At 43.3% G+C, this 27,310-nt stretch overlaps 1 protein-coding gene across 1 annotated transcript in view; it reads right to left on the minus strand.

Moving 5' to 3' along the window:
* Positions 1–22,232, minus strand: part of LOC114446068 (neural cell adhesion molecule 1-like) — a 220,654-nt gene extending 198,422 nt beyond the window's left edge. Inside the window, 1 exon segment of the mRNA XM_028421484.1 lies at positions 21,930–22,232. Within this exon segment, the coding sequence (XP_028277285.1) occupies positions 21,930–21,981 (52 nt within the window). The 5' untranslated portion in view covers positions 21,982–22,232.
* Positions 22,233–27,310: the final 5,078 nt, after the last annotated feature.

Genomic DNA, 27,310 nt, shown 5'->3' on the forward strand with positions numbered 1-27,310 from the left:
AGACAGAACAGGCAATTACAGTAAGCTAGTGTGACAGCACACATGAGGCGCTGTCTGAGGCCCTGAAACGGTTAACATCGCACAGGAAGGAGGAAACAGTGTCGCATTGGGTTTCTTCCAACCAGCAGCAGCGTACATATGTTAATGTGAGGAGCATTGAGAGGCTAAATGATGGGCTGGTGCAGACTGTGCATGCACACATCTGCCAGGGGGACTCCAAAAAGCCTGCCGCATACATCTGGCCATAAAAAAGAAAAACAGTGATAGAAACAGTCATAAGGATACACAGCTACCAGGGGACGCACAACGATGTGACCCCAGCGGAGCAAAAGTACCACTTTCTCTGCTGCGAGCAACATGATGGAGGCAATGTGTGACAAGCAGAGAGGAAGAGAAAAGGAAAGTTTTCACTGAGGGTCAGTCAGAATGTGTCCCTAGGTGAGGACGCCTCATCAGGACCGCTCAAACACTCAGAGAAAAATGGATATTTCCTCTTCCAGGCAGTTTTCATACAATGTTGCTGCGAAAGCCAGCAAACAGTTTAACCAGATTATCAAAACCAATTGATTTGGAAGTATTTGTCTTCAACAAATATTGGTCGTTTGATGCAAAGCTCATCAGCACGCTGTAATGGATGTTTAAAAAGGACAGCTAACGTAATCATTTCACTCTTTGCTGTGTTTTCTTTGCCAAATACGTTCCAGCTGCTTCGTAGTGATCAACTGAATAATAAAACTTTCTTCTATCTGGCCCAGGAACACATCAGTAGCTTTTTTATACAGTATCATTATCTACATCCAATCCAGTAATTAGAGAGAACTGGTCTCATAAAACATATATTAAAAGGTTTGCGAGCGTTTTATCTCGCCTCACACAGCAGTTGAAGTCGGAGAAGAGCAGACAAGCACAATCCAATCTTCACACCAACTCCGGATGACTCACTCCTCTGTTTTCCCACAGCCGAATTTGTTTTGCAGAATGATGTGCAAAGTATCCAACAAAGCCTCAAATGCTAACTAGCTAATTGGCTACCAGATGTGGATGTAACGACGGCTCAAAAGGATGCAAGGGGAATATAACAAAGCAGTTACTCTGCCATCGCCACCACCACAGTGTGAAGGTGAATAGACAGACGTTTTTTTTACAACTGTCTAGACTTTCCATCCTTTGCAGACCAGCATGGGATCCCTGATAGTGGAAATCTATTCTGTGAAATTCTCAGAACCCCTAATGAAGAAATGAAGCATGGCGGAACCATGACAGACCGCAGCCAGAGGGCACCGTATGGAGGGGAAAGACTGCTTTGGAGAGGGAGCTGGTTAGAGCGGAGAGAAGAAGTTTGCCAGAAAGGGAAGGTGCTTGAAAAAAATACAATATGCTGTATAAGATATTAAATCCTTGTTAAACTGTCATACCTGAAATACCTTCTCAGACAACAAACCTCAGTGTACCACATATAGTTTCATTTCAGTGGCATTGGGAAATTAATTTTTCTCATTTGACATATTTGTGCTGTTGAAACAGCTAGCAGACCATTTCAAGCCACTTTAAAATCTTTTGACGCCAAATAATGACGTGGGTGTAATCGTAAAAGTACTACCATAAAACTTCAAATAATAGCCCGGGCCTTTATTTGCCTAAAATGCAAAATTGTCCCTGCTTATATTTGGGGCAGGCCTTTGGTTATTCTGGTAAAAAAGAACCCTCCAGAACTAGGTGAAAAGTTGTCCACATCCCTTCCATCGTTAATGTCATCGTACATTTCTTTAGCCTTGTTTATGCGTCTCCATGACAACGTCACACGTTGACATAAATTGTTGTTGTTTTTATGTTATATTTATAGTTATAAATTTGCTCCTTACCTTATGAGAAAATCAGACCCGGCTTATAATTGAGGCTGGCCTTTATATGTCCAAATCCATAATCGGACCGGGCATGTAAACGGGACCGGCGTCAGTTCGGGACTCGGCTATTATTTGAAGTTTTACGGTATTTCCAGCACAAACATCCTGTTGCTTCGCAGTTTATAGCGACATTTTCTTCCTCTAGTTTCTGTCTTTGAACGGATATTCTGAGCTGTCACCACCACAGATGCCTGTTTACTGCAGACTATTTGATGAAACAGGCCGTCTGGGTAAAATCACATCAATAAGTGTTTTTTACATCCACATTAAATATCCAGAATTTGTGTCTTGTCCTGTGTTTGATCATTTTTTAGGATGTGGTGTTTACTTTTAACATCAGTCTAAAAAGTATTCGGGGTTGTGATCATCAGCACACTGTTGCAACCTGATGTCTCTCATTTCAGCCACCGCGCTCGGTGCCAGCGGGGAACATTCAGCAACATCAAGAAGCTGTTTGTATAAAAGAACAAACTGGTTTAGGTTTCTGACATCAGGATAAACCAAACAGTTAAACTTCAAAATCAGTATTTTGATGGCATATTAACTTCCTCCCGGGCCTGAGTACATCAGGCACTACAGATGCCCAAAGGTGGAGTTAGCAGGCAGCTAACTAAAGGATGGAGCCATGTAGCTTGTTCCTCTTTGTGCAGACATTATGGCAGAGCCAGGGAAGAAACCAAAGAGCGTCCTGTCTTGTCTAAGGACACAAAGAATAAGAGAGCAAAAAAGTGGCCCTCAAAGAACCCAAATACGAGTAAATATTGGACCAGTTTACACGTTGACCAGAGCTGAAAAAGTGGCGTGTGCAGACATACTCGGGTCTGTGGTGGTGAAGAAAGACCTGAGCTAAAAGGCAAGGCTCTTAATTTATTGGTTGATCTACCTTCCTACCCTTATCTATGGCCACAAGCTGTAGGTAGTGACCGAAAGAACAGGCTCACGAACACATGCAGCTGAAATGAGCTTCCTTAGCAGGACAGCTGGTCCCTTAGAGATATGGTGAGGGGCATGGTAATCTGGGAGTCACTGCTCCTCCACCCTGAGATTAACCAATTAAGGTGGTTTCAGGACCTAGTTAGGATGCTCCCTGGTGAGGTGTTCCAAGCATGTTTAACTGGGAGAAGACCCCGTGGCAGACCAAGGACACGGTGAAGGGATTATCTCTAAACTGGTCAAGGAACGTCTCAGTATCCCCTCGGATGAGCTGGAGGAGGTGGTTGGAGAGAAGGAGGTCTCGGTTTCCCTGCTTAGGCTTCTATGTGTAAATAAATACACACGTGTTACAGCATTTAGGTGGCAGACTCCTAACAAAACAACTATTTATAAGAGCGACGGGGTGATTTCAAAATATAGGGGGGAGCCGGAAAAATATTTTCTTATCAGACTCCATTGTGCTGCTTTAAATGCTCCATCATTTGGACATTGATTCAGAGGTTAAATCTACAGCTCCACAGTTTAATGTGAAAAATGGTGAAGAAAATTCAAGCCTGCTTTGTAACATGGTTAGCATTCTGAAAGGGTTTTAAGCCTAAGAAGCCAAACCAAACCAAAATCTAGTTGTTGGCAAATGTAACTAAAAACTGAACATGTGTATTAGTGCACAGCATGCAACACATGGGAATTGTGTGTGATTATGTCTGCACTGCTTTGTTTGCAATGTTTTCAGTCCTCATGGCTCAGTATCACCTTTAGTCCCCGTTTGGCACATCTGCCTGGTTGAGTCATTGTCCCAGGTGAAGCCAAGTGGAAGACATGTCTGCCCCAGCCCCTCAGAGCTCCCCTATACATGAACAACAACAACCCTCCACCTCTACCACTGCTACCTCATTGCAGCACCACCCCCAGGGAGCACCCCCTTTTATTTCTCCTTGTCTGCTCAGGGACTTCGGGGATCACATCGCGAATCGGTCTGGCGCCTTGCCTCCTGCCACCGGCAGTCACAAGGGGGGGGAGGGCGGGGCCACACCCTTGCTCAGCATGGCTCCACTTTCAGCATAAACCAGTCTTTGGTCCTCATTATTTATGACATTTTCAGCCAGATTATTAATTTATCACAATTATATTATATTTCAGACACAGTCCAGACACTGTCACATCTGTGGTGTTCTCTGGAGCCCAGCAGGTCCTCCAGGACTCCGCCCCGCCCACTCCTCCCTCCATCACTGCTGTTTTTCCACATCTCTAATTGGGTTTTGTTTATGGGTTCTGTGATCACTGGCGACAGCATGATAGGTGCGGTTGCCTCCCAAACTCTAATGGGGGGGAACTTGTCTATTTATCCTGTGCCTGCTTCACTTTCCCTGATCACATTGTCATCTAGCAAACAATGATTTCTTTCAACAGCACTGATGCATTCTCCAGATTATAATCAATTCTTGTGACGATATGTTGGGGATATTAGGTGTCTTTGGTCTTTTGGGGGTTTAGGGGAGTTACATCAGCTCTCCTGATCAATATATGCAAAGGATCGGATGGCTAAACAGGCTGCTCCTAATGATAAAACCACTTCTTGTCTTGGTTTTATGGCCCAGACATCTAATTTTTAGGTATCTATAATGCCTTCCATTGTCACTCAAACATTTCTGTATGCTATCCGAACAAACAAAGCAGCTCTGGAGATGCATTTTTAGGGATTAAAGGGGAAAAAACAAGGCTAAAATAAGAGTTAGGCGGACAAAAATACATCTTCAATTGAATGCTATTGTTGCTGCAGCTGTAATGACAGTGAGAGGGAAAATTGTTGTTCGTGTTCTTTTGGCACCCACCATTTTCTTCCAAGCTTCCAGGCAATCACTCTCTCACATCAAATGGACTCACTCTGAACAAACACAACTCCGGTGTCAAAGCTAGCACAGGTGAAAGTGTTGGATGCTGCCTGGTAGCTAATCTAATGTCCAACTCTCTCTCTCTCGACAAAAACTGGTGACAAGAAGCACATGGCTTGTGTCAAAAGTGAAGTAAAAATCCAAGAGATAGTCTCAAAGAGCAGCTGGCAGACTGGTCAGTGTGGAGGGAACCCTGAGGCCCAGTGTTAATTTGCTCTCAGAGTTATTTTACTCTACTGAGTTCTCCGATGCGCTGGGACAAATTTGTGCTGCACTATGAACACATGTGGGTCCATGCCAAGGAAAAGGATTGTGTATAGCCTAGAAATAAAATGAGTAAATCCTCACTTTGGTATGGTATCCTCAAGGTCCATGGGTCCATGCTGCAAAGCACAGTGATGATTCAGTGGAAGATTTACTCTTTAATTCTGGCAACAAATTGACCAAAACGTACCTACAGGGAGGTAATAGGATTGTTGATCAATACCATTTACCGGCTGCCGAGATTACGCCTCTCACTTCTTATTTTTAGCCATTTATATGCAAAACAAATCACAAAAATCACATGGATTGCATTTCAGCTGTAAAACTGCCCTGAGTATTTAAACAGGAGTTCACATTTCACCAACACTACTTCCAAATACAACTTTGTGTAGGTGAGACCCAAAATGCCCCAATTCCATCACAATGGAAGATCAGCTTACATGCTTGTCAGGATTTACTTTCCCCTCTCTAGCCTCATCATGGCAGCCCTTCAGCTTCCATGCTCATCATTACCAGGCGCTCCGATAAGCAGCTAGAGCTGCCAATAAATCAGCAGCGTCATGCACCCTTAAAGGGAGCAACTCACAAGACATGAGACCAGGGCATGTGCTGAACAACAACAAAGCATCTGACATATTAAAAGCTGAAGCAAAGTTGAGAAACTGTCTTCACACATTGTTTCTGGGAAAAAAAGAAATGGTAATAAAATGGTGAGAGGGCTGCAGTTTCTGTATCTCATTTAATTAATCTTCCTCAAAAAGACACTCATAAAATGAAATTTTTTTTTGCTCATTATGAAAACCTCTGCTTGAGAAATGACTGCCTGACAAACTTGTCAGCAGTCTAAATGAAGAACGAACAATAGAAAACAAATCTCTCCATCCAGAAATGTTTAAGTCTCCAGCAGCAGAGCTGATCAGACAATGTGGCGAATCACAAAGAAAGCAGCATGCAGCTTTCGGAAAAACTCTATTAGGAAACCCACAGCTGAGGTGGCATAAATTCCATGTAGGTCAATGAAGTCTTAATTTAGACTTTGATGAGAATTCATACTGTAAAAAAAAAGAAAAAAAAAGAAGGTTCTACATTCAGCCATCTTTCTTTCCTGGACACCAACTGGGATGCAGGCTACGGCATCTGAGCACTGCATCACATCCAACACACAATGTTCCAAACATAGACAAAGGACCCCCACCCCCCCCTCTCTCTCCACCCATAGTGAGCGAGGGGACAGTGATTAATGAGGCCACACTGGTGGAGAGTAGCTCCGTTATACTCCACCTCCACTCTTGTCTCTGCTTCAGCAGTAAGGGTGTCAACAAGTAACTAATGACTGCCAAGATGTCCTCTGTTATACATTTCCTCATAACATCAAGCAGTCCTTATCACCTCTTTATGCTGCATCCATGCAGCACTGCTACATGGCTGGAAGCAAACTACACGGTAATTATTAAAAAAAAAAAAAAAGCAGATTGGCACTGAAGTGCACCTGTGCTGCCTTGAAGAGTTGTGTGTTTGTGCAAGATCTGAACCTAGCACCTGCTCTACAACTAAAGGACCCCACCCAGCTGAACATACCTATAGTGCAACAATTTTGTCCATTACTGACTGTTAGTTGTCATGGCAATGCAACAATGCGGGTAGGATATTTGCCTTTTTGCTCTAAGAGCTATGAATCTACCTGCAACAAGTGACAAAACTGAAGCCAAAACTAAATGTTTATGCAACACAAACTGACAGAAGACACAGAAATTGCAATATCTGCACAGGGTTGGAGGAGAGCTGGTTGTGATGACCCTCCTGCTGCCATACCTGCAGTACCTGAATAAAACAGATGACATATGCAGGAAATTCATCTATAAAATGCACATGGGTGGAAATTTTATTTCTGTAGGTCGTCAATGGAAGACTGAGTCACTTTTGTTGCTACCCCCAAGTGACCATTTCAGGAAGTGCATTTTGTGGCGGTTTTAACAAAATCATCTTGACAACTGGATCCAAAGCATTTTCTTTTTCTCAACTTTTCCATTTAAATGTCGTCATTTTTTATTGATTTTTCTTTGATGTATAAAATATTTTATTGCCTTTGCACACCATAGGCTTCCAGACCTAAAGTGGTTTCTGTGTGAACTCAACATAATCCTGTCATTCAGTCTGGTTCTTGTGTTTGATGCCACATCTTTAAGAAAAAAACAATCTCTGCAGGCGTCTTTAGAGGAGAAAAAATAAAATAAAAAATTTTCCTCCACTCCGTTGGTCGGAGAGTTCCTCAAGCCACTGATCGAACTGCAATCTCCCTGTTCAAACACAGCTGCATCAATGGGCTTTTATCACACTGCATTTCCCTCCCTTCCATCTCTCTCTCTCTCTCTCTCTCTCTCTCCCTCCCACCCCCCCGGGTACAAAGATATGCACAGCTGCTGCCCTGTTGCCCAGAAACTGAATGTCATTTAAGGAATACCCCCCATTCCACAAACAAGATAGTGTTACAGGAAGCACTGCAAAGGTCTCCAAACTTGATTTTCTCTTTTCAGTCGGAGCCTCCTTCTCTATACTCCATCAATTTGCTGAGGCCCGTCTCTCTCTAATGAGAGTTCAGATGTCATTGAAATTGTGAAGAAAGGATGAGTAGGATTACATAATTGCACGCTTCCTAAAAGAAGGACCTCCCTGTTATTGAGTTTTTCGTATCATTTTCCCATCGCTGGAGACTGACCTGCACCAGTGTTCAATCAATGCTTACAAAGTTATGAGTTCTGTAATTTAAAAATTACATTACTGGATGCAGCTCATTTAGTTTGAGTGCTTTATCAGGAAACCTGCTAACAGACATTATGCCGTCCGTTGAAAAGACAAAAGTAAGTGCAGGTTCTTTCTGTCCTGAATTTGCAGGGAGGAAAAAAAATGACTAAGATGACTTCACTGTTTCCCTCATGGTGGATAAATGTGAAGGTTTTAACAGCATAAAGAGAATGGAAGTGAAATAGATTAGTTGTGTTCATTAGGGAACTGTTAACTTCGGACGTGAGAAATGGCTTCAAGAAAAATTACAGTTTAATTGGTTTTTTTAAAAAAAGGTATTCATTACACCAACACAGCCATCACCCTTTTATGGAATTTAGCCTTGTTTTGTATAAAGAAAATCAAGCCTGACAGCAACGGTTACCATAGAGGCATGAATCGTATGCTACTTCCTTCTTCCTTCTGCCACTGCAGCGCTGAGAGACTGCCACTCTGAGTCTTTCATGCAGGTGCAAATATAAATAAATGGAAGAGAGGTTGCTGGGGTTCTCCCTTATTAACCTGACAGGTATTTTACATTCTGTGCAGTTTGAGGCTTTTCTGCAAGAGGGAGTTGGCATTTAAGGCCCTCCAGAGGCACTAAAGCCATTGGGCTAGTAAGAAGAGCCATATCCGTGAATGAACTAATTAATGTCTTCGGCAAAATGGTGCCCTGAGATTGTTCTCTGCAATAGCAGTAATGAGAGAGAGAGAGAGAGAGAGAAAGAGAGAAGGGTGACAACATGGGAGGAAAAAAGGAGGAGGCAGGCAGGAGGGGGGGAGAGGGGAAAGGGGAGGGCGGACCTCATCCTCAAATGCATAAGGAGCGTGTACTGTTCAGAAAAGGGAGATTAGGCAGGAGGCAGGATTTCAAGTTCTTTCTGTCCCCGTCCTGGCCGAGCGGACATGTTACATTTTTTGAATGCAAAGTCCGTATTTTCTTGTCTTTGTTTTCCTACTCTTGGTTGCAGGAAGGCTCATTAAAGTCCATAAACAATGCGAGATGTGCTCTCTAATGAGCGAACGCTTTGGTAAAAAGGCCTCTGTCCTTGGGAAGCTGGCCATGTCAGCTAACACTGTATCCAAACCCAGTCTCATGCATCTCAGGACTAACAACCGGGCCATTCTCACCAGGCTCGTTTTGTCTCTTCAGTCTCCTCGTTTTCATTGTCCCCTCATTTTCTGTTCTCTTCTTCCCATGGAAATTACCCGCTTTTTACCTCCTGACTCTGAGGGGCACACAGCCACTTCCCCTCGCAACTTTGCTCTGTGAAAAATCCCGCAGAGTGATTAATAACCAACATTTGAGACTCCTCTGCTCAACTCCTTTAAAGGGTTGCAGCCAATAAAGTGAGAGTCAACAAAGTCCCGGGAGGTTTCTGTGACACAGGGTGGCTAACTAAGTGATCTGCTTGGCCGGATACAGAACGCAGTGAAGCAGAATGAACCGGTCAAAAACAAAAGCGGGCTTTCACTGTGTTAGCAGGGCCATAACGGAGTTTAATATCTCTGAGATGGAGAGAAAAACATGAGATGGTTGCATGACGTAGCAGTTTGATTTGCTCTTTAACGCCGACAGTGGGTCAGACACTGATAAGGGATCTATGTGTGGCTCACCAGTCACAACAATGCTGGATAAAATGGCAGACGCAGTGAGAAAGTCACCTTTACTCCACCGACAGTAACCGTTCCTGCTGCAGAGAAACCTGCCCACACACATTTAAACGTTGGCATGTAAGAACCAAGCTGCATGTACTCCACATTTATTACAACTCCAACTAGGCAACATCTGCTCACAGATCCACTCCGTATCAGCATGATGGAAACCAAAAAATGTGTTTTTTTTCCTCGAGGCAAGAAGTTGCTATCTCAATACCCATAATGTGGTTTTGTCTCGCTGTGAAAATATTTAGAGGGCAGACAACTTCCTTTTCTTGATGTTATCTCTTAAATGTTTATTATAATACATGTAAATGTATGAGAGAAAAATGTTTTTTATCTCTTAAAAGGCTCAGACAAACAATGAAATCAGGCAAATAGCTGCAATAAAAAAAAGGCAGACCACGCTTCAACTAGACCAAAACATGCATCAGAACCAGCCCGTCCTCACCAGGAAAACAGAATATGGGGTTGATATTTGAGTGTACAGTCTTTTCTCTGGCTGCATGTGTTTGTTTATGGGGGCAGGACTCCTACGGTGGCCACAAATGACGACTGCAGAAGGAAGAATTTTCCTTAATGTTATGAATGTGCATGTTTCAAAAAAGATCTCATCCTTAACCCAAACCATGAGTAAAAACCAAGCAGCTCCTGGTCTCCTGGGCGAATGTTCACTGCACTGCTTGTGCCACCAGCAGACTACTTCCTAACCATTGACAGTAAAAACTATGGACAGAGCTTCCGTGACGTCACCCGTTTGTTTCTGAAGAGCCGTTCTGAGGTTCGGTGGGAGGCTCCGGGACGTGCTGACCGCCGCCATGTTGGCAGCGTCACGTCTGCCAAAACTCCAAATATGGACAAAGAGGGGGAGCACAAGCGGGATTTAAGGGGGCGGGCGATCGTGGAAGCAGGAAACTAGCACTGTGATACATCAACCGTCTGTCACTCAAGCGGCAACGCCCATAATTATGCGTAATTTTAAGTCTGAATACAATTAAAACGAGTGAATTGTACAATTGACACTAGAAAAGAACCTATCATTTGAGACCAGAATGGTTTTTGTACCAGGCTGTAAACATGTTCATTTCTGCTGTGAAGTCGGCCATTTTAACATGGGAGTCTTTAGGAAATGACTCACTTACGGAGCCAGCTCCCAGTGGTTGTGGCGTGAATTACAAGTTTTGACACTTCCACATGGGCTTCAACTTTGAGCCCCGAAGGTTGCCGCTTGTTCCTAACATGGACTTTGGTGGCTGTCTGTCCTGTATTGGCCCTTCTAGCCTACACTTAAACCATGTGTTGAATCTGGAGCACATATCAACCAAACATGGCAGTTTTTCATCAGGATGTGTTGAATTGTCACATCAAAAACCCTACCCTCCTTCTCCTCCTCCTCTCTAATATGTGAAGCTCATAAGCATGATACCACTACTACTAAGGAGACACATTCAATAGAGAGTGTGCACAGCAGTGCCGCTGAGGGATGCCAAGCGCATTACAAGTCTTGATGCTTGAGCCTTTGGAGCAGCACAGCCTCTGAGGCCTTGTGTTGGCTTGGATAAAAAAAAAAAAAGAAAAAAAAAAAAAGGGCCCAAACCCCCGACCCCTTGTGCTGAATCCTCTGACTCAGGCCCATCTGGCTGCCTGCACCAGGAGCCGTTATCAATCACATGCAGCACGACACACACCCTTTGTTCCTGTAACGCAAACATATTTCATCCTTCTGGTGCTCAGAAAGAGCTCTGGTCTTTATTTGACATTTACCTCTCAAGCTGTCATGCAAATCAGACGGAGATGGGATAATGTAATATGACACGTTTCAGGTTTTAATCTAAATTTAATTTTGAATTGTATTTTTAAGCGTTCCCCTGGTGTCGGTCAGCCATGAGGGGAAAGTTAAATGCGTCGTGTTCCTTGGCAGGAAGTGGAAAAAGATGCTGCTGCTGGCAATAAATGCAATATTCACAAGAGTTCAGAAAGTTCGATTTAGAGTTTATTGACTGGTTAAAGCTTTTCAGAAAAAGTGCAATACTGGCCTAAATGGAATGCAAAATACATATGAACCTTATATTTTCACATGCCACTGACTTACATTTACATTTTATGCATTTAATGCAAGTGGTGAAGCACAAACACTGCAAGCTGCCAAAGAATATGGAGGAGAAACTGCAACAAAGCTGTGCCAAGACAGGAGTGCCAAGAAAACAGAGCATTTCTTTATCTCCTGTCAACATTCATGTATTATCAACACGGCAAATTCTGCTCTGCTCTCTCCGACTTGGGTGAAAACAATGTCTTTGGGTATCCAGTTTCATGTGCGGGCATGATTTCTGAACTGTCAATATAGAGCACGATAATTACACAGCTACAGGACTTTGGGTTATTAAAGCAGCAGAGCAGCACATTATGCAAAAGAGCCTCGCAGATAAAATAAGACAGCTGTCAGTCACGAGAGCGGCTATTCACTCGTCACTAGACATAATCAGGCCATGATACATAAACACCAACTCTGATCCTTTTACAGCGGTAGCGTTAGCAGCGGAGTGTCTCTTTATTTTTAGAACATATCCTCACATCTTTCTTTTCATGACATCCGAGGTTTAATTCCACCTATACGTTCAAATTAGTGCCAGGAACCATAAAGATGAAGGAGAAACATGCTCGATCTGCACTTCGAAGAAAGGCCATCATCTAAAGTGTGGCAGGAAAACAGAATAATGTGGAAGTCATCATTTTTAAATTAAATGATGGAGGAATGAAAAGTCTAAAAAAAGACATCTATCCGTGTCTAACACCATTACTGCTCTCAGCGAGCTTCATTACATAAAGCCCGGCTGCAGCGACACAACGGGAAACAATGAATCCAGAGGTTGAAGGGCCCTGCTTGCCCGACGGCTCCTCCTTCACAACACTTTGTATTGTGTCCTGCCTCCTTGTCGTCGTCCTCCACCCTCTCCTCCTCCTCCTCCTGCTTCTCCTCCACCTTTGTCTGCTAACCCCCACCCTCTCTCTCTCTTCCAGCTCACAGTGAGCCACTCCTGGGCCTTTTTCCTTAACAATGCTGTTAGTGTAAAAAGCATAATAAATTACCGAGCTCTCCCGATCTCATTAAATGCAGCACATTGAGCATAAACTCAAAAACAACATAGATAAAACTGGATTAGATGTTTTTTTTTCCAGGTCAAACTACCTCATCTTTATTTTCAACACTTTATTCTACATTTATCAACACAAACGAACAAAAAACACACATAATCATTAGAGAACGGAAGAATAAAGAGCAAAACAAGCCCCAAACTAAACTACTTTCATGTCTCTTTGTCTCAGAAGCTTTTCATTTAGATTCAGGCGCCAACAAAAAAAAAAACGTTAAAACTGTAACTGGTGACGACCAGGCTGCAGTACACAACTTAATGATGTGTACACACATATAATTCAATAATTATTCCCAAGGTAATCCTGCCGTTTGCTTTTATCAATCTTTTAAGCTCAGATTTCATCATCAATGTTTTTCCTACGTTTGACCTCTGAGAGGCTGCATGCCATATGAATTATTAATTAATGGAGGTGACCTACAGAGGACAGATGAGGATTTAATACCTACTAAAAGTCGGATTAATGGTGGCAGCTTTTATAGCAGGAAAGGTGTCATTCAAAAATGAAATACCTGAGATTTGTAAAATATTCTGCACAGAAAATCGCATTAAATCAATAGTAAACAAGAATATGGTGCCAACTTTTACTGTGTGAGTACAGATTGTTGCTCATCCCTGCTGATGTTTAAAATGCATTCAGGCTCACTCTGTTTGTGTTATGGCAACAGCCACTCCCTCTCAGCGCTGAGATGATGTTACCCTGCAACCACCTGCTACCAGCACAACACCACACAACAACATTTATTTTGATCCGTCTGCCCTCATCAATGTTCACATGTGATTTCCATATGTAGCAGCAGCAGCAGCAGCAGGGCCCTGCTTATATGCAGCTCCCATATTAGATTGTGGGCAGGATTTTACAAGTTAATTAGATGATATCTGACACAGCAGTTTGATCAAACGGTCCGCAGAGTCTGTGCTGCATCCGCTGTCAAATCAACAGCTCCTAGATGTGTCTGAGTTTCATCTCCTTTCTGTGTCATTACCTCACAGCAATATGCGCACATACAGGGACTGAATATGGAGCCTTTTTTAAAACTCATGTGCAAGACTTTGTTTGAGCAAACCACTGTCACATCCATTGTTTTATTTGACAATAGTTCGAAAACTGTTCGCAAAAATCCACAGTTCGATTTGTATCACGGTTCTGAGGTCACGGTTTTTGGTTCGGTTCGGTCTGTAGTTTCCATTCTGTCACTGCGTGTGCTTCAGAGAGCTGATCCAGTGTTGCCAACTCCACAGTAAGAACAGTAGCTATTGGCTGTCCCACTAAATGACATCATCACATAAATTACATAATTGAAAGTGTTCTACTACCACTATTGTTTTTTAATTTTGCCATTAAAATATGCTATTTACATCCCACACTCTAAACCAGGACGGGACCAGCGGCGGCTTTGCACACATTTGGACGCAGAGGTGTGGGTCTCCTCTCTGACTGCAGCTGACTGTGGGAACCTGTTGCTCGTTGAGGACAGTAACAGCAGAATTATAGTGTGCCTTCAAGTCAGTCAAAAGTCACCAGAGAAACTCGCTACATATGTCGCTAATTGCTCTTGACAAAGAAAAAATCGGCAGATTTAGTGAAGACAGTCACCAAGTTGGCAACACTTGTCTCTGTACCAGTGAAAAAAAGGCTACTTGCATTACTTGATGTGCAGGTCCTGAACCGAACAAAACACACACCCTGAACCATGCCTGGTAATAAACTTACTATTTTTGTATCTGGATGAAATTAGTTTCTGCACATCGAGGCTAAAGAGCATCAAGCAAATAACCTATAAAAGATGAGTAGAGGAACCCTCTGATGAGATTTCAAAGTACATGAGACCAACAAGTGTCTGACTGTGAACAGTAATAGAAGTCATTCTGCTGCTGGAAACACACACTACAGTGCTCTCCCACAAGACATCCTGTGGTTTTTTTTTTTTGTTCTTCACACAGAGGCTGAGGCGACTCGACACCTGAAGAAGCCAGCCAATCACAGAGTCCCCGGGATGAGATAACTGCCATTGCTAGGCATTACATCATGATGCTGGTGAGTCACTCCCTGGGATTAAGAGGCAGTAGAACACATGCCCAAATACACCATGGCCTTGACTCTCTGTGACAGCTCAGCCAAGGTAAGGGGAGATGATGGATTTCTGATTGTGAAGGTAAAAAAAAAAAAAAAAAAAAAACATAGGAAAGCTGGTTTCTTTGTGCTCATGAGGTGCGTCAGATAAACACTATTTATCACTAATCCTCAGGATGTGCTCCGAGCTGCAGCAGTTAAATCGTGGCAGACAGGCTTTGCTCAGGTAAACGATGCCAAGGCACCCAGAGAGTGATGCTGAAAGGATGCTGAGTTTATAAAAAGGTGAGGAGTCAAAACGTACAACACGTATGCGCCGACACAACATATCCACACTGCCTGAGGCCACCAGCAAATCCCTGAGCGTGAGTGGCGACCGGCAAATACAAAACTCATCCCCCGAAGGCGTTTTACAAGTCAAGAAGCTGAATATGTTATTATCGCCTCACCATGTCGATAGGCCACTCTGAGGCCAACAAAAATGGAGAAAAAGTGCATCAGTCTTACTGATGTTTAATCGATTATTGTTTTGATTTTGTGAGTCAAACAGAAATGGACGTTTCTGAAGATGCAGCCAGCTGCCACTACATATACATTTATTGGAATCACTGGTCATTACGGAGAAAGCCATTATATTCTGTGCAAGCTGCAAACAGAAACCTGTTTAAGCTGGACATAATGGCACCGTCTAAGTAAAAAGAAAATGAGTCTTGGGAAGATAATAGCAGGAAAGAAAAATAAGATTATCAAGGAGAGAAAGCAAAAGAAAAGAACACACAGACATTCAGTGGGAAAAGGACAGGAAATGATATATTTTCAAAATCTAAGACAAAATCACAATGAACCGTGTGAGGGGGGAAAAAAACCACCACTGCATGCTTCGTAAATGAGCAACAATTATCCCTGCAGACACCAGGTGTACAGGAAAATGAGCTGCCTCTCCAGGTGGTTTGAAAAAAAAAAAAACAAAAAGCAGGGTTCCAAGCAGAAAATCCTTCCTGAACCGCAGACAGACAAATGCAGCAGGTGTGATATCAGCCAGGCTGCTGAAATCCTGGAACAAACTGTCTTAGACTGTTTTATATTTTTGCTAAGCTGCAGAACTGGTACCACAGCACACTTATAAAAACCAGCAGAGAGCCTGCTCTTTCCCTCTGCATCCATAAACTTTATTATTTATTTCATACAGTCCTGCTGAATAATAAATACATCTAATAAAAAATGTCTGCTGCTTCCCAGGTGAGGAGGGACAGAGATGGATCATAGGAAGAGTCCAGCACCTTTCAGGACAAACATGGATGCAGGCAGCAGAGACGCACAAGAGGTTGTGTTTAAACACTTTGACCCAAAAAGACGTGCAAAACAGAGAAACGTACACAAAGGTAGACTTGGCCAAAAATCTGTGCCACATTGATGCCAAAATTCAGCACCTCAGACGCCATCTGGGTGACAGAGCAGAGTATAGCTGAGAGGCAAGATGCAAGCTCTGCAGTAGTGATGACAACAGTCAGAGACAGTGAAGGTGCCGCTGTGAAAGGTACCCAGCTGGGATGGGATAGTGTGAGGAGGCTGTTGTGCACAGGCTTACAATGGAAAACAAATCAGCATTTTCGCATGTGAGTGTACAGTAATATGCTGCGGATATGTGTCGCCCTTTAGTCTTTCTGCAGTATATTGTATTACAACAGTTTGTCATACAGACTTATCACCTATCATGTTACGCTGCTGACTATGGCACACTCGACGCCGACCAACACAGCACAGGGAACAACACAGGGAATGTTGAAGCATCAGCAGCACAAAGGTGCACAGATGATAGTGCTGCTCCCTCACTCCGCCTCTCTCTCTCTCTCTCTCTGCACACCTGGAGGAAAGACTGTCAGCTATCCGACATTAAGAAAATCGCTCCGTGCACACCCTGATCAAAACACAGGTGACCTGCACAATGTAACACATCTTTTCACCTCAGTTGAGTATTAAGACAACTCCGAAGTGCGTATGACTTTCACAGACAGACCCACCATCTGTTCACCAGTGCCAGTCCTGGGGGAAGTTAAGTTAGAAATAGTGACAGCCTATAAATAACGGCGGCCCCATGCTGACAATAAAGAAAACTGGAACATCAATACAAACAGTATCTATTCCAAATAGAATCTCTGCTTGTAGTTCTCCGGGCTATTCAATGAGGACAGGGACATCATGCTGGGATTCTGTTACGCGGTGATGTAGTCCATCGTCACCTTGGACACCCTCACCAGACTTGGCACGCTGGCTTAAAAAGAAAAAAAAAGCAGAGGGAGCTGCATGCCAAAGCAGCACAGATCAGAGCAAGTGCATGGAACCTGGAGAGGTTAGGCTAAAGGACTCACACACACACACACATAAGCGAGTCACTGCAACCATCCACCATCACCTGCTGTAATCTACACAAGCAGCAAGGCTGTTAGAGTAAAAGCAGCAGCAGCTTCAAAGACTGCTTTGAATCAGAACCACTCCCAGAGACGTTTCACCTTGCTGAAAGTGATCTCAGGACGTGCTCACATCAGTAATGGTTTATCTGTATCTGGTTAATATGAAGAGCGCTGGAGAGGAGACCACAGTAAAACAGAGGAAGCAATCACAATGGATGGATGAGCAGACAATGTGAAGACTCAGCTTACTCAGAACACTGTGATTGAAGTGAAACAAGCCTTAATAACTCATCTGCATTATAATACTAGAATACTAACTTACTGTATCGGGTTTTTGCAAAGTAACAGTGGCAAAAGGGGGAGCGAGGCGGACATTTGTACGACAACCCCATCACCACACTCTGTTCTTTTTTTCTCCCCCTCCTCCCCTTTCTTCTCCCTTTTCTCCCACATTCAATTCTCTATAGGACGCCCTCGGAGCTGACACAATGCAAATCACTCACGGCCCCTATTCATGTGCTGATTAATATGCAAAGACACCCCGTCCTCATCTACCAGTCAGACGAAATATAGCAGCCAGCCCAGTCATTTTCAGCTTATCTGGTTGGAGCAATCAGCACTTTCCGTGTCATGTGACATGTTTCATCTGCGCTTCAGACCATCAGCAAACACACGCTAATGAAATCACCATCGTTATGATAATACGTCCCCTATGCACGGTTGAGAGGTTAAATATGTGGCCCGTGCAACTAGACTCTATTAAATCTTAACTATATGGTGGCACAACAGCAACTTTTGAGATTTGGTTTTGAGATTTCAACAGAGCATATTGTGCAATCTGTTGCTTTATAAAGAGTTATCATCACTCCTACCTAAATGTCCAGCCATGGTACTGATATAGTTTCCTAAAATAGACTTACTTATGCTGCTCATTTACTCAGAAAAAGACATGTAGGTATCACAATGACTGTATAAGAAGTCAATGTCTAAAGCATTGACCATCATTTTATAGTAAAGCTGAATCCAACGTTATGTTTATATATTTTTATGCATACCAGATTTGCTCATCTTGTCAGTTCACCTCTGTGACAGTCGCTGTGCCCTGAAAGGCCTGCAGCTGCACAATCAAGCCATCTAAAAAGGTGATGTTTGTGTGACCACTTCAGACCTTAGGTGGCTCCTATTACAACCAATTGATGGATGACGATGCTCTGTGCATGTGTATTAATAAGAAGCTGCAGGTTCTCATTTTTGTTGCATGGCCACAAATCAGATACATCTCAGATATTAGGAGTCAGACATGATAAGTGGCCAGATTTGTGCATCCTGAGTCACTTCAGCCTGGTAGTCTGACAGGCTGTATGTAGCTTCGACGTCACCAATAGGCTGGTAGGCTCCATTGGTCACCATTTTGGCAGCGTCACATTCCGCCTAAACTACTAATACGGGCAAAGAGATGGAGCAGGATTTGGAGTTGAGACAGACAAGCAGTGGCAGAGCACAGCTCGTCGGCACACGCCTGTTATACAAAGTGGTCATGGCTATAAGTGTGCAGAATTTTAAGTTTGAGAACTTATCAATGGAGACCAAAATCGTTATTTGTACCTGACTGTAAACATGTTTATTTCTGCAGTGGAGTCGGCCATTTTAACATGGAGGTCTATGAGGATTGACTCACTTCCACATGGGCTTCGTTGCTCAGCCCTGGAGGCTGCTGCTCACACCGCTGTAATCTGAGCAGCTTCTGCACTGATGACTGTAAGCTGTGATACAAAAAAAGTGTGCATGTGACTTTAAATGCAGCATGGACTGTGGTGCAAAGGTTTCAAGATCCAGAAACTAAGTTTATTCAGCGAGCAGTCTAAAAAAAATGCCTTATAATTTTCCCCTTGTTTGGCTTCTTTTTCCAGTTCCCCTCAGTCAAAAATAGCCTGTATTATTTTCATAGTGGCTTTGAACTCACCACAGCAGTTAAAGTGCCATATGTTAGTCATTTGGGATTTGTATATTTTCTCCCTTGAAATGTTAAGCTAAACTTCTTTCTTCTGTTTTAGAGTTCAGCTCCACACTGTTTTTCTAGTTTCGTAAAATCTTCAAATCCAGACGGACGTCTCGTTTCTGGCATCAAAAATTAATAAATAAACCAGGGGAAGTCGTGTTGTTTGACAAGCAGATACATGAGTATCTGTCAATCGTATACCCCCCCCCCCCCCATCTCAATAACCATAAAGGAACTGTGGAATCATCCGAGTCAAAGTCGTCTAAATCGTGAATGCACATATTTTATAGGCCAGTAAAGTGAGCCGCCCGAACTTGCTGAGCAACTTTTTTTGGCAGACAGCTTTGTATTGGCTTTTTCTAGCTGACAGGACATTAAAGAGAGGAAAAAAAATGGCGTAACATCACAACACCTTGGAACAGAAACTCACAAGCTCAAGCCAAAAATGTGTAAGTCCAAAATCCTGTTTAAGCATTAGCAGTCATCAAGCATCACCTCTGTGCTAACGTAAACCTTCACACAGCATCTCCACTTAGCCTCCATCACTGACCAATGGAAGTAAATTAAACTGTTAAGACATCAACCATCAAATTTGTGTCAATTCTAAAAAATATTAGATAAGATATTTTGCTTAATCTGCTCTTAACTCTGTCACATCTTGAAAGGTGACATGGCCTCAGAATCTAAGGTTTGTTGCTAGCCTCAAAATTTAATTATCACTGAACTGGAACAGAAACTGGAAATCAATAGATGTAATTAAATTGCTCAGCCCTCAAACTGTGTGATCCCGTCATTAAACTTACCCGCAGACTATCTAATAATGTGATCAATGTATTTGAGTTTGTGCACGTTGCAAACAGGGGAGAGCCGAGGCACAGTTGTCTAATTATCTCCTCTTGGTTCCTCTCCTTCCCATATGGAGGTGCTGTAAATTGCGGGGGTGTCGGCATATTCTGTCAGGATCGTGAATCATATGGAGAAAAATGAACACGTTCCCTGGTGTGCTGGGTTCTGCGCGGCTGCCGGCACCACGGCGGCAGACTGAACCACTGTTTGGGTGAAGGAGACGGTGACGGTGAGAGTTAAACTTTTGTGGGGCGGCTCTGCTTCATACTGCAGCAGTTATGAAATTATCACCACATCAGATCCAGGCCAACAATGCTGGCTGGCTGCAGCTTATCACAGACTCTGTCTGTTGCTTCTTAGTAAACAAGTTAAATGCACAATCATTTTTTAAACCTCAATATGAGCCTCAAAAACCAGTATGAGTCACTAATTAAAGGGAACCAGGGCTGCTTTGGGGCCAGAGGCTTCTTTGACTGAATTAAAGCTCAACAGGAGGGAACCAAAATGTTGTTTTATTCTAACAAAAAGAGTGAGGGGAGGTAAAAAGGAAAAAGGAAAAAAAAAGAAAAATAACCTTGTAGACCTGTAGAACACAGAGAAACTAAAGTGAGATTGAATCCTGAGGTTTGAACCATAATTCAAAAGGGCCACTAAATTAAATTATATTATACCATTAAACTATTCTTCTCCTCTCCAAGGACCCCTGCGGGTCCTCATACTCCACTTGGAGCTCTCTATTGCAGCAGATGCAGGGAGGAGAGGAGGATGTGGGTGGCGTGGAGAGGTGGTGTGGGGGGTGGTTTAGAGGCAGGGGGGTGGGTCGCCCTGCCCCCCCCCCCACCCCCCCTCTCCCCACCCCACCCCACCCGCCCGCCCTATATAACCACGGGAGCTCCAGGATTGGATCCTATTGTATACATTGAATGACTATTCAGTTGCCCTGAATGGATGACGAATCTCCTCCCAACCAACCGAATTATTAAAAACTACGATCGCTTCTGTCCACATCATTTTGCGCATAGAAACGCACCAAGATATGAAGTTTGGAAACAACTGCGTCCTGTTTAGCGAGAGAGCAAAACAAACTGCACAGACAGACACACACACACAGAAGGCACAGCTGCTGATAACCTGTATGATCAGAGCGGCGATAAACACTGTTATCCATCCTACATTGACACATCAGCACGGAATACTGTGTGCGCCAAATCCGATGATGGCGCGGTATAAGGGAATGGTGGACGCACAACAGAGTTGAGTTAAAGCCCACGTTGAAGAAGAATAAAATCCACATTTTTTTTAATGACAAAATGTCCGGAGACCTGCTTTTTAGACGGAAACAAAGCATCCTCGAGAAGACGCGACCGGGTCGCCGGACACTCCATCCTCGGTGCGTCACGGTTGAACCAGCAGAAGTGAGGCAGCCCGGGAGGACTTAATGTGCAGAATATATGCGCCTTGTACTTGGGTTATGTTATATTTAAACTTAAAAAAAGGCCGACCTGTTAGCACACACACGGAGTGTCTCTTGGTATAATAGGGGGGTACAAAAGAGTCCCTGTGTTAACACCAGACCCAGTCTCTGCCAGCATCCGTCTCCACTCCACACAAATAAACGCACGTACTTCACTCTCAAAACGCAGCACGTGTGGAGCATGTTCATTGAAACAAATACACAACATGTCAACAAGGGAAGCCGGATGAGAGTGTGTCCAGACAGGACCCCCCCATCTAAAACTGAATCCAAGCTGTCCCAGCCTCACAGAGAGGGAACGCTCCCTCTCCTCACACACACAAACTTTTAGTGTAACCGTGCTGTATTTCACACACCTCCAGCGTCTCAACCTAAACGCCCCTGTCCGGAGTCTGAGGACAAGGATGCCGCCGGTGGGACCAGAGGATGCTGCTCCAACAATCAGCCCGGCTCGGCCGGCCTGCATGCATGCATGCATGCATGCGCACAGAATTAATCTCCAGCGCCTGATATTAAAAAATAAAGAACTCATCCTACCTGCACAGCCAATGAAAAGCAATCCCCAGATGAGGTCCCTTATTTGAAGCATTGTAAGGTGTCACAGATATTCTCCTTGCAGAGCAGACGCACTTTTAACAAGCGAGGTGTCTCTACTGGAGGAGGAAGAGGAGGAGGAGGAGGAGGGGGGACAGATATCAGCCTTTTTTCCAGGGACAACAACTGCTACTGGACGGATTTTTGGTCCTTGTCGCTACCCGTGTTCGCGCCGCGGCACAATGAGTGACAAGCAGCAGCAGCAGCAGCAGCAGCAGCCGTAGCACGCACCCGCGCACACATGCACTCAAAGGATACCAGCACGAATTACTCCGCCCGGTAGGCTATAATACACACAGAGACAGAGAGAGAGAGAGAGAGAGAGAGAGGGAGGGAGAGAGGGAGAGCGCGCACGGAGGGGGCGGGCTGAGGTGAATGCAGTAACAAAGTAGTGCGCGGAGCTGTCCGTGTAGACAGCAGATGGTCGCCAGGCTCTAATTCGGATTACTGAGTTTACAAACCAGAGGAGTGTGGTTTGAAAACACATGGGCACAAGTTACTTATTCTAAACTGATGACTAATTAAAAGTGCGATTCGGATTAAAACAGCCCGATAAATCCTGCATCTTTAATGTGGAGGCAGATTATTAGATTAGGTGTGCACTCACAGCAGGCAGGTATTGACCTGTCACAGAAGGGGGAGGGGGGGGGCGGCACAGGTGTGTTATAATGAGGGCTCAGCTCCATCAAGCGTCCTATAGGAAGCTGTGAGTCAACCAGCATGCACCTAAGTGGAATGTGGCCACCATTAAATGATGAACCTGCTGTGTGTGTGGGGGGGGGGGGGACATCTATTGTTGCTTAGTTACGTGGCATTGATGTGCTACAATGAAAAGTTTGCTACAGAGCGAACACACACAAAGTGCCCGAAATGAGGCACAGAATCAGCGTGGAGCTCAGTAGCTGTGGATTTGCTAAAAGGAACAACTGCAAACACACCAAACAACTACGCAAACATCCAGCAGCACTGAGTCACAAAGACGGGAACATGGCTTCAAATGCCAAACTAATTTGGCTGCATAGGTAACGTACAGCCAGCTGATCAGAGCGTTTTGTTTTTTTTTTTTGTTCAAACTAGCATTGCTGCTGCTAGAAACAATGCTGATGAGACTCTTCATTGTCCAAGCATCATCAGATAAGCCACCATTTGGCTGCTGGAGTCCCCAGACTGGGCATGAGACTGGGCATGAAATGTCCAAAACAACACAACAACATTCGGGGATACAGATATAACACACAAACACAGTTCAACCCAAACTGGGTGCACAAAAATGGATGTAGACAAAATCCAGTCACAAAAAAGAATAATATTGCACCATCACACAGTCGGTAACACCATAAACCTACAACCTCACAGGAACAGGCAAGGTGAGACAAGAGCCTTCTGTTCACCATTAACACCCTGATATGTGAGGGAGCCACTCAATGTGACTAATTCAAACTCATCAAGCTCCTGCTGAACTTTGCAACTTAATGCAGCAGTCTGAAGAGAACAATAATTACATGCACCCAACTTCTGTCTTAAATCCAGCAACCAATTTCACCCCTGAGGCAGAATATTTTCCCTCATCTATTGTTTTTTTTTTCCTCTATACCCAAATTATACTGAAATAGAAAATCTGCCAACCGTGTTTGCCGCTTGCTTCTCGGCCGTTGTCGTCCGTCCATCATTTGGTTTAGAAAATCCTCTGACAAGGTTGTTGCCTGGAGAAACACAGGGGCTGACATAAGTCTGATACTCCGCATTTATCTTGGTTTAATCAAACTGGTTGCTTTTATCTATAAGTAAAAATGGTCTCTCTAGTTTTCAATATTTCTCACCAGGTGTCCTCAGTGAAGCACACCTGCTGCTTGTTCTTTAATCAACCCCTACTGCTGCCTTCCTGCTAATACGACTACCACTACCACCACCTCTACTACTACTACTACTAATAATAATAATAATACAACTTTATGTACATAGCAAATTTAAAAACAGACACATGGTGTAAAATTTACATACATTTTCAGAAAAAATGGTTATACTAGGACATAATGTTGGAGAATTATATGATGATAAAAAGTAATGAGGAGTAATTGTCTAGGGCAGCAGTGGCTCAGTGGTATAGCAGGGTTGTCCAATAGGTCGGCAGTTCGATCCCAGCTCCTCCCTAGTCATTGTTGTGTGTCCTTGGGCAAGGCACTTTACCCGCATTGCCCCCAGTGCACTCACTGGTGTATGAATGCATATGAATGAATCAGCGGTGGTCGGAGAGGCCGTAGGCGCACCTTGGCAGCCACGTCTCCGTCAGTCTTCCCAAGGGGAGCTGTGGCTACCACTGGTAGCTTACCACTGCCACTGTGTGAATGTGGTGTGAATGAATAATGCATTATTAATAATTATTATAATTATTAATAATACATTATTAATAATAATAATAATAATATTTTCAAAATCTAAAAAAAATATAGAACACTTTAATGCATGAAGAGTGCTCCTCACTACATCAGCTTGCTGTTAATGCACAGGCACTGAAGATGTATCAAATCTGTTGCTATGAATATATATATATACATATAGCATGTGATCAAATCTTCTCTTAGCTTCTGCTAATTGCAAAGAGGAAATGAGAAAGCATACATTATCACCAGACCATCATATGTGCTGTTTCACCTCAAGTTGATCTGACTGTTTTCAGAGCTGTTCTTCTCGGGGTGTTTTGACAGAGTTGGAGCCTCATTAAGTTTGAGCTATTTCTTTTGAATTGTAAATATGTGAGTCTTCAGGGATTCTTAGAGTCTTCCGTTAGTTAGCCATTTAGCATTTAGAAACAGTTTAATGATGATAATCCATCAAAAACATCTCGATGGCACCCGCAGTGACACACCAGCTAATCCAAATATGGGCAAAGAGGTGGAGCTTAGGTGGGCAGCCTGATTGTAACCACACCCACCTGTCACTCAAAGTGTGCACACTTATGTATCTGAGACCCCGTTTACACATAGACGGGTATTTTGAAAAACAAATATTTCCTTCCCTTCGTTTTCCAAAATAACATCGTGCACATATCATCGTTTTCAAAAAAGGTTCACATTAACCCGGCATAAATACGCTCCCAAGAGCCGTCATGACTACTCCAGGCCTGTGGGTGGCAGTGTAGGAAGTCAAATCAGAAGCCTCATCGACGCAGTCTGGCTCTTTGTGTCAGAAGTTCTTTCAAAGTTGCTGAACCTGGAGAACTAACATGTCTCTGCTCCTCTACACAGTAAGAGGAGCTGTATTTAAAATGCAAACACGTAAAAAGTGCTGACACCAACAGAAATGCAAACGCTACCTGGAATGCTTCCATTACTAAACTACAGCTGCTCTGGCAGCCGTACTACACAAAAAAGTCGCACCAACTGACGCGCAGATTGCCGCAAACTCCGGTTTTCTCCGTTCACAGTGAAACGCGAATACGGCGTTTTCCAAAAATCTCCAGTTTTTAGAAAGACTCGTTTTCAGAGGCGAAAACTCCGTTTATGTGTAAATGAAAGGCACAAACAAAGGTAAAAGTCTCAGTTTTTCAAAATACCCGTGTATGTGTAAACGGTGTCTTGGACCAGCTAATCTAAACATGGGCAAAGAGGTGGAGCTTAGGTGGGCAGACAGCCTGATTGTAACCACACCCACCTGTCACTCAAAGTCTACACACTTTCTCAAAGTATGTATCTGAATGAAGGATCGTTTTCCATGAAATACTCCGGCAGGAGCTAGTTGCTAACACGATACGTTGCTGCTGGATTTGTCAATACTTCTTCCACCTTATCCATGGAATATAGCCCACATGTATAAGACAGCTTTAACCAATTACTGTTGTTCCATGCAGGCTGAGGCAAAAGCCTGAAGGATATCAGTCTCATCATGTGGGCACAAAGAAATGCTGAAACTCACAGCCTAATTAGTGAAAGTTCCTCTGAAAATAGGACACCCTCTGCAGTGTTAAGTCCCCTTGAACTTAAAATAACGTGCAGTTTATCTCAGCTATAAAGCAGAGAAACCCTGTAGACTTTGAGTGTAATTACTTAAAGGAGCTATCAGACACAACAATAGAAGAAAATCATTCAATCAGATTAAAAAACACTTCTCTTTTTTAAAGAGAAAACACACCCAGCAGAGAAAACACTGCTGGACACTTTTTCATGGCAATACTAACACATAAAACAGGAAACAAAATATAAATATTTTTGTAGCCGGTTAGGGCCGTGGACACCAATCTGTCACCAATAACTCCTAAACTACAAATGAGACTGAAGAGGATGAGTGTGCGCCTCCCAGGGCACTGCTTTCCTCTTTGTACATGCCAATTCTTTTCATCCATCCGCCCCATGCAGAAATGGAAAATAAATATTTTGTGAGCATCTGCTGCAAAAATAAACTGCAGTATAAAACAACTTTCCGCCTCCTATTGTGCACATTATAACAGGTATAAGTCTGACAAAAATATTATTTTACTGTTTTTTTTACTGTGTCTTTGGTACCTCGGACACCAGGGCCTAAAAGCTGCAGCAGAATCAGGTCATCTAAGTGATTTATTTCCAGTTCTCAGAGGCGTTCAGTTAGACATTTGGTGGATGTGCTCGGCTGCAGAGGCAATGGTGCAAAGCCTCCATCTGTAGGATTATGGCCTGAAATAATACACTAATTGTAGCAATATATATAGTAGTGCTCTGGTGCACACACTAAATGTCTTAGCAGGTTGTGACACTCACACCCACCCTCTCTCATGCACACACGATTTCAAACGTGATGAATAGATGAGCTGTGTTTTCTTTGCCAGGAATGACGAGAATGAGGAGTCTGAACCCAAGTTTACACTAAACTGGTTTATTCTGGGTCACGTTAAGTCAGTTTTATAACGAAAAGGCAGCTCATTCTGACACTTATTCACATGCTATCTGTTAGCATGTATGCTAAATATTTACATTTTGCACAGTTTATTTTTACAGTGCATTTTTTGCACTTTGTTTCAGGGAGTTATTAGAATGGTTTAGAACCAATCTTTTGTAATAAAAACCAATCAGAAGCCAGTTAGCTTAGCTTCAAGACTGGAAACATAAGGAAGCAGCTCGCTGGCTCTGCCTCCAAGCATCTTATATTCTATTGTTTCACCTGTATGATGTGGTGTCATGAGGGCTTCATGGTAGCCACCATATTTACTAATGTGTCAGTGCCAGAAGCTGAAAATAAAGAGGTGAACCCTTTTAAGACCTACAGTATATTTACCTGAAAATACAGAATCTAGGGACAAACTATGAAATGGGAATAGCAGAAATACACAATGAATCCACATAAACAACGGTCTA

Source organism: Parambassis ranga, chromosome 14 (assembly GCF_900634625.1).
Source record: "Parambassis ranga chromosome 14, fParRan2.1, whole genome shotgun sequence".
Classification (NCBI taxonomy): domain Eukaryota; kingdom Metazoa; phylum Chordata; class Actinopteri; family Ambassidae; genus Parambassis; species Parambassis ranga.